Source organism: Dasypus novemcinctus, chromosome 4 (genome assembly GCF_030445035.2).
Source record: "Dasypus novemcinctus isolate mDasNov1 chromosome 4, mDasNov1.1.hap2, whole genome shotgun sequence".
Taxonomy (NCBI): Eukaryota; Metazoa; Chordata; class Mammalia; order Cingulata; family Dasypodidae; genus Dasypus; species Dasypus novemcinctus.
The window spans coordinates 42,633,031-42,646,381 of NC_080676.1; the positions used below are offsets into that span (position 1 = coordinate 42,633,031).

At 38.4% G+C, this 13,351-nt stretch overlaps 1 protein-coding gene across 2 annotated transcripts; it reads right to left on the reverse strand.

Moving 5' to 3' along the window:
• Positions 1–4,673: 4,673 nt before the first annotated feature.
• RPL22L1 (ribosomal protein L22 like 1) lies at positions 4,674–7,236 on the reverse strand. 2 transcript variants are annotated; one of them, XM_004447922.3, is made up of 4 exons: positions 7,192–7,236; positions 5,763–5,852; positions 5,480–5,601; positions 4,674–4,939 (listed from the first exon to the last, which is right to left on the reverse strand). In XM_004447922.3, exons 1-4 carry the CDS (start codon positions 7,219–7,221, stop codon positions 4,795–4,797), a joined length of 387 nt encoding a protein of 128 aa, XP_004447979.1. In that variant the 5' UTR covers positions 7,222–7,236; the 3' UTR covers positions 4,674–4,794. The 2 variants fall into 2 exon arrangements, with proteins under 2 accessions (XP_004447979.1, XP_004447980.1); XM_004447923.3 differs by having other exon boundaries at positions 5,763–5,855; positions 7,192–7,235.
• Positions 7,237–13,351: the final 6,115 nt, after the last annotated feature.

Below are 13,351 nucleotides of genomic sequence, written 5' to 3' on the forward strand. Positions count from 1 at the left end.
CTTCCCCACCACCAAAAGAAAAAAAAAAACCTCACCAATGACTCTAGAATGTGCTTGGGAACTAAATCAACACATGAATATTATCAAGCATTGATCCTTTTTTTATAGGGGAACTACCTCTTTATAGGGGCAGTCCAGTTAGTAAACAAAAAAGAATGATAGAATTAGAGTATCACCATTTGGCTATCCTTAGAAATCAATTGATCCAGGCAGTGGTTATCAGTGACTGCTACCATGACAAAAGGGAAAACCAGACTTTATGTATCTGATTTAATAGATGTGCACAATACTTAACAGGATTCTAGGGGGGAAAAAAATCGAACTTGAATCTGATATTTGATCAAGTCTCTAGATCTAACTACCAACTCAAGGGAAATATAGTAGTGCAATATGTTAAATGACACTACAGGTGAGGGGGTAGGCAATCATGAAAATCCAAACTGTGGGAAATCCTACAGGACAAATGATCCAGATTTATCAACAAATAAACTGGGGGATGGGAGGAAGAGCGAGAGAACCTCCAGATGAGAGGAAGTTTAAGAGATATCATTTAATTGTAACACAGAGACCAAATTTAAACACTGACAGGACATTGGATGATAAAAGAAATTACTAACAGGGAAGTAGACTTAGCCCAATGGATAGGGCATCTACCTACCGCATGGAGGTTTGTGGTTCAAATCCCAGGCCTCCTTGACCCATGTGGAGCTGGCCCATGTGCAGCGCTGATGTGCGCAAGGAGTGCCCTGCCACACAAGGGTGTCCCTCGCGTAGGGGAGCCCCACGTGCAAGGAGTGTGCCCCATAAGGAGAGCTGCCCAGCGCGAAAGAAAGTACAGCCTGCCCAGGGATGGTGCTGCACACACAGAGAGCTGACACAGCAAGATGATGCAACAAAGGGAAACACAGATTCCCGGTGCCGCTGGTAAGGATAGAAGCCATCACAGAACACACAGCGAATGGACACAGAGAGCAGATACCTGGGGGGGGCAGAGGAAGGGGAAAGAAATAAATTAAAAAATAATAAAATCTAAAAAAAAATAAAGGCAACAATGACAAAAAAGAAATTACTAACATTTTACAGTTGTGATGAGGTATAGGGGCTAGATTTATTTTATAGATATATATACACATTTTTAGATTTATCTATTTCTCCCCACCCTTGCTGTGTCTGCTCCACTTCCTTGTTTCTGTAGGAGGCACAGGGAACAAAACCTGGGAATTCCCATGTGGGAAGGAGGTGCTTAATTGCTTGAGTCACCTCTGCTCCTGCTTTGTTGTATCTTTCATTATGTTTTCATGTCTTTTGTTGCATCATCTTGTTGTGCCAGCTTGCTGTCTTGCTCATTTTCCTTAGGAGGCACCTGCAACTGAACCAGGGACCTCCCATGTGGTAGGTGGGAGCCCAGTCACTTGAGCCACATCTGCTTCCTGTTATTTATTATATTTAAAGAGTCCTTATCTTTTAGATACTAAAAGTTAGAGATACAAATATAAGTTTATGGATGAAATGATTGTTTTATCTACTTTCATATAAAATTGAAAATAATAAAAAGTTTAAAATGCAACAACACTTTCCAGCTGTTGCAGGAGCCTTGCCAAGGCAAAGAAAGTCTGAGAGTCTTGTAACCAAAGGTTAACGAACTATAACCTATTGAACTATATCCCACTTGTGACCACTAATATTCTAATATATTACAATGTAGTCAAGAGCTAATAATTGTAATTCTTCTAACTCATTGTAACCCAGATGCCTTGTGTCTTTGATTCTGTTGTTTTGTAATTACATTGCTGTAACTGGACAACAATGAGACAAACTGTGACTGGCCCTGCTTGTACCCCCTTGTTTTTCAACTCTGAAGTCTGGTGCCCTTGCACATAGCACCCTCAAGTCTGTTCTTCCTGAACGTAGCCCCCTTAATGATTTTTAATGAAGTAACATGAGCCAGCCCAGAACTGACGTCAATTCCTAAGCTATCTTGCTAAACCAAGCCAGTTCTAATCAGAGTTGGCCCACCTGACAAGCACAGTAGCCAAAACCTTAAACTTCACCTCAACTATACCTTATTATAATACTAAAAATCATGCTCACCATCATATTAAGGCAACCATTTTTTTCTTACATCCTGTGACTAAGCACATAATCAATCTGCACATATGCAATAATAAGACTATCTCTAATCTCATCATCTCGAATTTCCTTGCTCATTATCCTAAGCTTGCCTGCCTGTATTTGAATGCTATGAAACATTGAAATTTTTTCCAGTTCAAGGAGACAGATTTGGGGCCCCACAGACCTTCTGTTTTCCTCGTTTTGCACTTGGCAATCTCTATCTTAAAGCTGGTGTCAAAGAATTAGCTCTTCCATGTGCATGGGTCAGAAAACCCCACATTGGTATCAATTTCTCAGCCCTTCAGGATAAAATGTTTCACAGTTGTGATGTCACCTGCCCAGATTGCCTACCCTGATTAAGACATTCTTAATCAGAGTTTAGGAATTTAGGCTTAATTAAGCCCAAAGCAAACTTTCTTAAAAAGCCAGATAGTAAATATTTTTAGGCTCCACAAGCCATATGGTCTCTGCTGTAACTACTCAACTCTGCCATTGTACACAATACATAAAGAATTGGCATGACTGTGTTCCAATAAAACTTTACCTACAAAAAAATGCACTAGTCTGCTATTCTTGCACAACGTAGTCCAGGCCCACAGCTTGACTTCAACCTCATGAGATCCTGAACCAGAACGACCTAGCTAAACCACTCCTGGGGTTCTGGCCTGCTGAAACTGAGATGTTTGTTTTAAGGTGCTAAGTATTGACATAACTGATAATACAACCCCCTCCACCTCCTACATATACACACACGTTTACCTCTCCAATTTCACCTCTTTCTACTCTCCTCCATTCATTTAGCTCTGGTCACAGAGGTCTTCTTAATCTTTGAATATACCAGGCATACTCCTGCCTCAGGGCCTTTTTACTTGCTATTCCCCAAATCCGAAATGCTTCTGTTGCAGATATCTACTTGGTTGGATCCAATATTTCCTTCAGGTCTTTACTCAAATAAGCCATTCTCAGTAAAGCCTTTCCTGGCCACTCTATTCACAAAAGCAACACTCCTTCCTCCCTACATACCCTATCTCCCTTCCCTGATTTTTGACAATTACCATCGTGTATTTTGTCCGTCTTCCTCCACTAAGCTTCATGAAGGTAGGGTTTTCTATTTTTCTTTGCAGTATCCCAAATAGTACCTAGCATATAATAGGCTCTCAGTAAATTGTTTAATAAATGAATTTGTCGTTGACTAGCCTGCCAACTCCTTAAAGGTACAAGTGTCTTGGGGAGTGGATGTAGCTCAGTGGTTGAGTGCTTGCCTACCACGTGCGAGGTTACAGGTTCAATCCCCGGTACCTCATTTTAAAAAATAAAATAAAGGTGTAAATATCTTATTTGACATGGTGTACCCAGCCCTTGGCACACAGCAAACATTAGGTGCTAAATTAACTTCGAAGAATTTTAAAAATGTAACAAAATCAGATGTTTTTGAACGATTACTCTAGAGGAAGAATAAAGAATATTGGTGTTTGCCTCAACACTTGGTCCTTACGCTACTCTCCACAGGCAATTTTACCCATATCTACTGCTTATTACTACATATGTGCTGAAGACTAGCAAAGATAGCTTACTCAGACCCTTCCTAAGCTCCAGATGGATAGATTCAACTTCCTACTTGACATCCTCTAGATATCAAAGGCACCTTAACTCCCCCTATTCTTGCCTTCTCCCAGTGACTTAAGCAAGGCACATCTAGCCAGGTAAGCCAACTTTGACACTTCTCCCTTGTCACCAATATTCAGCCCATCACAAAGTCCCATAGATTTTATCCTCTCAAATTTACTTCTCCCGGATCTCTGCCACCCTAGTCTGATCAACCATCATCTTCCACAGCCTCTGGTACTCTAATTCTGGACCTACTGAAAACCATTCTCCACAAATTAGTCACCTTTCCCAAAACTCTCATCTCCTCAGATCACATTCTCTGCTTAAAACTCCTTAGCTTCCCATTGCTCTCAAGATTAGAACATGGACTTGAGTCCTGGATGGGCTGGTTTCTGCCTACCTTTCCAAATGCCAACCAGGCCCCTAAAAACTTTTATACTTTAAAATCGCCTACCTGCCCCATTCTAGGTCAGCTCAAACATCACCTCTCCCCAGTTGCCTTCCTTGACCAGATCAAATTCCTTTTTTAATTCCATTCCTCCACTGTAGCATTACGTTTTTGTGATTACTTTGTCAATGTTCCCCTATTATTAATCCAGAAGAGTGGGTGTTTTCACTCACCATATCCCCAGTGGTCTGCAGAGCACATACAGTAGGCATTCATGGAAAACATCAATCAGAGTGATACAGCAAAAAGCTCTAATGAAACCATAATTTCAATCATTCCCAAGAAACAATTATGTAAAATCTGAAATTAGATTTTGAGTTTCAGGGGTTTATAAGGCATCTGGAGATTTCTAATGGGCAATTAAGCATGCACTCAGGATTGCATATTAAACTATACAGTATCTGAGACTGTGGGGAACTTTATGTACTTTAGTATACAGATATTATCAAGGAATGCCAGCATCATGTAAACAGCACACCTCTAAATAAAACACATAAGACAGAAGTGTTAAGAGACTACGTTTTTATTCACCAATAAATTAAAAAGTCCATTTCTAGGTGTTTCCTTATCTTGAACACTGCCAATTGTTTTATCAGTAAGCAAAGCCTTATGAGGGGAGGCTTCACCTAGTCTTCAGACTCAGATCCATCTTCATCTTGACTAATTTGGAAGTAACGAAGTTCATAAGTCTCCTTGTCAGATGCAACCACACGCAGCCAATCACGAAGATTGTTCTTCTTAAGGTATTTCTTGGTAAGATATTTCAAATACCTTAAAAATAAAAACACAATGAAGAACATCTGCCTCAGTCCTTTCTAAACTCATCACTCCAGGGATTCTCTTCCACTTAAACTTGGCTTTCAAGACTTGTCCTCAAGCTACCTATCACTATTCTCAAAATGCAACAGACTTCACATTGGCCTCCTTGCAATTTTTCTGTTCACTTTGCCTGGAACAATCATTCCCCAATTCAACTTTACAATGCATTTCATTCTTTCTTTACTAGAATTTAAGATTCTTGCTGATGGATACTTTGTCTGCTTGATTCACTGCCAAGTGACCCAGTTCTATCATGGTGCTACCATGTAGTAATCATTCAATATGTTGAACATTAGATATGCTTCTTTCAACATATCCCAGTACTAAAGTACCTGACATTGTCAACCATTGTATGCAACTTGGCGGGAAGGCTGGATATGACTTGCCTATATTCCAGCAATAACTCACTTGTTGACAAGACGACTAGCAAATGGCCCTCAGTTAATACTCCATTATCACAATTTCATTAAATTATGCAAAACAAGCACCAACCTTTTAGAGAACTGTTTCTCAGAAACAACTGTGATTTTATTCTTAAAGCGTTCAATGTGAACAACATTTCCCAGATTTCCAGTTTTTCCATTGACTTTAACCTTCTCCCGTAGAAACTGCTCCTATTTTAAAACAGAAAAATGCAAAACTAGGGAAGAGAACCCTAGATATTCACTAGGGAAGGCACCCTAGGAATAGAGTTTAAGTTAAAACCAAATATTGCATACTTAAATCATTTTCAAGAACTCTACTGCAATTACAAAAACAAGCAAAGAATACTTACAAAATTTCCAGAATCAAAAATTCCATCTTCTACTGGATGAGTAAGATCCAAGTTAAACTTCCAGGTTGACTTCTTGGGCTTCTTATCTTTCTGCTACAGAAAATTAATATTATGATGCCATAAAAAATTAATTCATTCAACACACCAAAGTTATGAATCTGTCATCAATGAAATAATGAACAATGTAAAGGTAGAGGTGCATATAGGAATGCTGAAAAACTCTAAAAAAACATTACTGGAAAATTTCACCGCAGTGTCTTACAAGTTAAAAACTCAAGGAGGCTTGAGGTAATGTGGTAATCTTATTTTTTACTATAATTGGAAAAGATTAACAGAGTATCACTACTTCCTACAAGTTTTAAAAAGAGAATTTTTCTACCTGTATTCTTGATTAAGGACCATAACTTACCCACCCTGGGGCTGATTTGAACCTCTGACCATGCTAATTCCATTTTAAAGCCCCATATGCTCATGTACTTAAAAAAAAAAAAAAAAAAAAAAAAAAAGCTTTTCTCAGTTTATTGTTTGTCAACTGATGTTTTTAATTACCAACAGTTTCCTAAGTGCCAGGTGCTGCTTTACAACTACTGCAGTTGCAGAGGATTCTACTCAATCTTCTACTTATGACTTCTAAATGAAAAAATCTGAACTGTTGTAGGTGATGGGTGTGTGTGTGTGAAATCTGTATGGTAAAGATTTGTTTTGGGGGGGGGAATAATTTATTATTGTTAGGGCAGAGGTTAACTACGGAGATACAAGTAATTTCTGCCCAGGGGGGACTATGGACCCCAAAGGTGTATGACCCTGTTAGAAAGGACCGATTTTTGTTACAACATTTTCTGGTACTGTCTATACATAACTTTTCAAACACTTTTTTGGAAACTTTTTTTTTTTTAATATTTCACTGGTTCTCTCATTAAGAACAAAATAATGGAAACACGCTCTCTTTATATCTGCTTGAGTCATGACTTTGCTTATTGAAAAATTACACTTTAACATCGAGTATGACGCAAACTCCCCCATTTAGTTCTACAGTTTCCAGAAACTTGTAAACGCGGCCATCTTGAGAGCCGCGCGTCTCGGAGTTCCCTCTGGTCCTGGCAAGTCCATCGGACTGGCCCTGCTACCCACCCTCCCAGTCTGGGTGCACGGTCATTATCAGGTGTAAGAAGAAAAAGAAATGCCCAGTTTCCACTGGCTCCATTCACCGTCTTGCCTTTTACCCGCGCGCCCGCGACTACCCAACCTAAAATAAGCCCAAACTCCACAAGAATGTGCTCCCGAAAAACAATTCAGGACACTAAATTCTTGGTTGTGTTCTGAAGTCAGTTTCAATTTCTCTTTATGTTGAGTAAGATTTCCCCACTTGCCAGATATAAAATCATTTAAACTGCGGCAAAACTCCACCACTACGACCACACGCACTCACCGGCGCCATCTTGAGAACCGGGCGAGCCATCAGAGAGGAGGCGGTGCCTCTACGGCGCGTTATTTATACCAAAGTGTGTGCGTCACGCGCCGAAAACGTAAGAGCGACGCTTCCCGGAAGAGAACGTGGAGAGGGGTCTGCTGGTCTGTAACCCAGGAAACCGGAGGCGTGGACAGGGACGCATAGGCTCCGGTTGTAGTTGGGTTCCTGGTTGTTTCTGCCAGCGGCCGGGGGCGAAATGATTCACCTGCTTTCTGCCGTCGCGGCACCCGGGTGGTCTCTCCAGTTACGTGACTGCCGCTCCTAGAGGCAGACATATCCAGGAAATGAAGGAGTCATCTTTCACGGATCCCCTGGATCTTCTTTCCAGTCAGGACAAAGCAGTGTCTCAGGTTGCTTTGGGCTCTCTTCTCTCATATTGAAATTATAATCCTCCTACAAAGAATTTATTTTTACATATATGTTTTGTCTATGACCTCGTTTTCTAAACGACTGTTGAGGGAAATCAGTGTTTCGGAGAGCGAAAATAAACTTCTCGAAAGAAAAATCTTTCTAAGAAAAACACGTAATGCTCAGCTCTTGTTTACATTTTGGATATAATTTATTCTATTTTATCATGGGTTTTAGAGTTAATCCCAGGTCTTCTGGATTCCATCCAAATGACTCCCAATTAAAATTAAAGGAACATTTTCTGAGAGCTAACTAATACGTTCAAGGCGACGGTCTTAATGAAAAAAGGAAAGCATAGTTGTTGATCTTTGAAGGATTCTGTAGCTCAGGTATAATCAGCAGGAATTTGTAGCGTGAACAGAACATAATGTACTTGTCACATAGCAAGCACTTCAGAATAAACATAAAGTTTTTACAGTAGAGCGCATAGCCCTGTCGAGTTTAATATTAACTAGACTTTCTACGTCTCTTTCTTTGTAAAGAAAATGTATCTGTTCTTATAAACTTGAAACGTAGAGGCATCAGATAAAATATGTATTATAAATGTTAACCAAGCAGAAAACTAGGAAAATTCCCTAATCCCTTTAAAGAAATGTCGAGTCTATGATTCATTTTTGTTTCAAATCTTATCTATGATTAATTCTCTTTGTTTCAAACCTGTGGCAAGACGCCTTGATGGGGAGGCAAATTTAAGGTTATCTCTCCATCCTTCACCGGCCAATAAAGCCTCTTTTCCTTACTGGCCAGTTAGTCGAGTCTGTCTATTCTGCTGCGTCAAGCAAAAAGCCCATGGACCGTTCTGGTCTCCTTCAACTCTTAACGTCAGACCAGAAAAGTGACATGCCTCTCAACGTTTTATAATAGTAAACTTGTGGAGATGAAAATAGCATACCGTGGAAAAGGGAAGAGAAGCTTTGGTGTTAATTTGGACAGAAACCCTAGAAAGTGATAGCCGTTTGTTCCAAAGAACAATGGGCTGGTTATAGTGGGAAATTAACATTAAAGCATAAAATGTGTAGAGTCTGAATAGAGGTGTGGAGTTCCTAGAAAAAAATCTATTTCAACAAGGTTTTTTAGCTGCTTTCTCCATGAACCACAATAATTTATCTTCCAAAATTAAGGGGGAAAAAAGAAATTGGAATTTTCTTCTCAAGGGTTTGCCCAGGTTCCAGAGAAGAATGCTCCTTGTGCTATAGAATATTTTGAAAATATGCCATTAATTGAACCCTTACTGTATCCCTCCCAATGGCTCTCTCCTCTGTCTGCTTGTTGTGTCTCACATTGTCTCTGCTCCTTGTGTCCACTTGTCTGCTCACCTTCTTTAGGAGGAGGCATTGGGAACCAAACCTGGGACCTCCTGTGTGGGAGGTAGGTGCCCAACCACTTGGACCACATCTGCTCCCTGCTTATTGTGTCTACTCATTTATCAGTTTGTTGCATCAGCTTGTCTTCTTTCTTTCTTTCTTTTTTTCTAAGTGAAGCAAACATTTTATTTAAATAATTTGTCAAATCACAGTTTATCCAAATGAACATAATGCAACATTGTTTGTAAAAGAAGTGGACCCAATATGGCACGGACACAATCCAGCATCTATCAAAATTCTATCTTATAAAGAACCTGCCTCGTTCCATGCTGTTTGTGAATGTGATCCAGATTTCAGAGAGAACCAAAAAACTTACAACAGTCACTTCTTGTCTTCAGAACATGAAAAACATCTTTGCTTCAAGATTAAGCACTGTCATCTGTCCAAACCACCATAATAATCAAGAGGCAAAGGCTTAAGTTTGCCTGCTACTGAAAAAATCTTCCTTTCAACCTCCATTGGGCTAGAAAGAAAAATTTAACTAACACCAGGATCTTCTGTACATTTCAAAAAATGCTTGATTTTAGCGCACTGTGCATATTAGGAAAGTGACCAATTTCAGAGTAACACTAAGTTGACCTAATCATTAGTGGATTTTAAAGTTGGTATTGTACCTTCTGATCAGGAATGTCATTTCTTGGAAGCTCTGTGTTCACAGGCTGTAACTGAGGTGTGACCTTTCTTGAGCTACCCCCATGGCTATGTGCCCTATTATCAACTGTGTGGTATAAAAAGCATGGACTACATGGCACAATTCCTTACACATTAGGAAAAATATACAACAGACACAGAAGAAGGATATTGAAGATGCACATACAAACACGTAAAGATGGGTACTCCAGTTTGAGAAGCAGAACTAGGTATTGCCAACTCCAGTTCTACTTTAAGAATTTAGGACATTAATCAGAAACATTATATGGTATTAAGGGAAAACAATAGGATGGTCTTGGAACAAGGAAATGATAAATGACTTAAGCTCCTGATGAAGCCTCAGGATTGTCAGGGGTTCTCTAGAAATGGGATGCATGGGTGGGCCTGCTCTTTGGTTCTCAAAGTTCTGAAACATTGGTCTTGAGTCTCAGCAGCAGCATCTGTCGTCTTCTACTACTCATCTTCACATTCTGGTCTCACAAAGGTACAAGGAGTTTAAACGATGGTTTTAGGATTCAGTAAGTTCTGCTTTTGCTGCTACTCCCTCTTGTTTCCAAATCTCCTCCTGTGTGTCCATCTGAATTTCTGGTTCTGACTCACTACTATGCACTGTTCCTTCCTGAAATTCCATTGCCTGGACATCTTCCTTCTCTCTCAGTCCTCCCATAAGCTCGTCTTCTTTAGGAGGTGCTGGGAACTGAACCTGGGACCTCCCATTTGGGAGGTGGGTGTCCAATTGCTTGAGCCACATCCACTCCCCTTTATTGTATTTTGATTGTCTTTAGCAACTTTCCATGTCATGTCATGGTCTAATATAAATTATTAGGTCATTTAAAAAGAGATATAAAAGCAGCATGTGATTCAAAATAACTAGCAATCCTAAAATAATTAGTAAGAAATTATAATGGGGAAAAATATATATTTCTTTCAATTAGAAAAAAAAAATCCTAAGAAAAATATTACCTAGAAATGTGGAGGTGGGAAGACTCCTATAAACAACTCAATTCTTCCCAAATAAATATAAAAATATAAACATATATACAAACACACATATAGACAGTATATAGTAACACAATGCCAATTAATATACCCCACATACGTTTTTTAACTTGACAACTGATTCTAAAACATGTTTCTGAAAAGAGGCCAGATAATTTAGAAACATGAAGGAAATGTGCTTTTCCAGATATTAGAATATAATATACTGTAATATGTATTTCAAATATATAATAAAACTTCAATAATCCTCAGTTGTCCCCAGAAGTGACCAACCTAATAGTACACATTTCTATTTGCTTTTGCCCCTTCGCTGTTTCACAATTCCCAGTTCTCTTATGTTGTTAGTTGGGATTATTTTCCAAAATAAACCAGCTGAATATAAGCTTCTGCCTTCAGCTCTGCTTTCTTGCAAAAACCTAAACTAAGACACTAATTTTCCACAAACCCTTTCAGGTAATAGAAAATGGGAGACACTCATCAACTTATTTTATGAGGCCAAAATAACTGTGAATCAAAAACTTGATAAGGAAATTTTGAGAAAAGAATATTATAGTCCAATCTCACTTGTTAATATATATGCTATAATCACAGATATATTATCACCAAAACATATCCAGCAATATGCCATGAATAAAGCTGGGCAATAATGTTATTATTTGTAGTGGGTATAATTGCTATATAGAAAATTTTAAAAAATCTACAGATAAATTATTGGAATTAATATGTGAGTTTATCAAGATTTCTGGATATAAAATATACAAAAATCAATTGCATATCTATAAATCAACACTGAATTAGAAAGTGAAATTTGAAAAAGGCACTGTCAGCATAAAATATATCAAATATCTAAGGGAATAACTAACGAAAGTTGGGCAAGACCTATAAGCAGAACTATAAGATATCATGAGAGAAATTAAAGAAGATCAGATAATAGAGGGACATTTACTGTTCATGGATTAGAAGATCCAATGTTATAAAGATTTCAGTTATTCAAATTGATTTATACGTTAAATACAATTACAAATATCTTAAAATGTGTTTTTCTTTCCTTTTCTTTCTTTTTTCCCTTCTCTTCCTTCCTTTCTCCCTTCCTTCCATTCTCCATTTCTTACTTTTTTTAAAGTAACTTGACAAAACAATTATAAAATTTATGCAGAAGCATGTACATCAAGAATAGCCAAAATGCACTTGAGGATAAATTAAGGTAGGAGTACTTGCTCTACCAGATTAACACTTAAACATTAGTCTTGTGGTCAACAAAATCTTACAAGCCATGCTAGTATTTTGTACAGGAAAGATTATAGATATTTTTGTGAATGTTTATAAATAATCTAATAAACTTTATCCATGTAAGTATCAACATCTATTTTGCCATTTAAGCAAATAGAGTTCTCTGTTATGTTCCATTTGTATTTCATTCATCAACTCTTCCTGAAGAATATCTTGGCACAATTCTTTATCTGTTCTGGGGTCTGTGCATAATGCAAGATTTCTTACAGGATTAAGTAGTGCACCTTATTCTGTATACAATGTTATCTTTTGGAAGTCCTCAACTCCATTAACATCACAAGAATCACTCTGTAACATGGAAAAAGGTTGCACTTCTGAAATTTACTTATTTTCAAAGTCCATCCTATTTACAAGAAGGTGATTCATTAAAAAAAAAAAAAGGAATCTGTAAATTTCCCTTTACCAAAACAAAGTTTTCCAGTAATCAGTCCCATCACCATTTAGGCATTGTAAAAAGTGGATTTTTTATGTGCAGCTTTGACAGTTTGAAGTTTTATGAATTCCAGAAAAGACCATGTTCTTTGAACTAATCCATGCTTATGGGGGGTAGGAGGTCTTTTGTTTGCATTAGATTCGGTTAAGACCTTTTGGTTAGGTCAAGATTGATTTAGGGTCTTTGATTGGACTACATTAGTGAGGCATGACCCAGGTTGGGTCTCTGCTCTTTGCTAGGCTCTTATATAAACTGAGAACTGGAAGCAGAAACACAGAGAAAGAGCCGCCATTTTGACTTTGCCATGTGAGAGAGAGGACTCCAGGAAGACAGAGAAACCCTGAAAGGCTGAGAGAGAGGCAAAGAGAAACTCCGAGAGTTGGAGAGATTGGCTAGAGGTTGTAATTAGTGGAGAAGCTGAAATAACAAGTGCCTCAAGAGGCATGGAGCAGTTTGAAACTGAAAGAGAAGGCGAGCCTGGAGGAGAAAACAAAGAAAGAATGACACATCCGCTGTTTTGCCTTGCCATGAAGCAGGAGTCCAGGATCTAGCAGTAAACCTCTGGTAAGACAGTATTGCTGATAATGCCTTGATATGAACATTTTCAAAACCCTTGGAACTGTAAGCTTTTACCCTAATAAATTTCCCATTATAAAAGTCAACCCATTTCTGATATTTTGCATTGGCAGCCTTAGAAAACTAAAACATCAGCAAAAATACCATTCCATTCCTTTCTGTACCATGTGCTACAAAGTGGAATATGTCGAACATCATGAGGCATTGCACTACTTATCTCTGGACAAATACACTCAAAAGGCATTACAATGCACAGAGTTCTATGGAAGCAAATTGCATAGGTTTGACAAACAATGTACTGCAACCCTTCTGTGCAAACAATTATGCAGTGAGGAGAAATGTGTTATTACTGAAGAATATTGCTTTTAATACCTCAAGCCTGTGTGGTTCCTTGGAC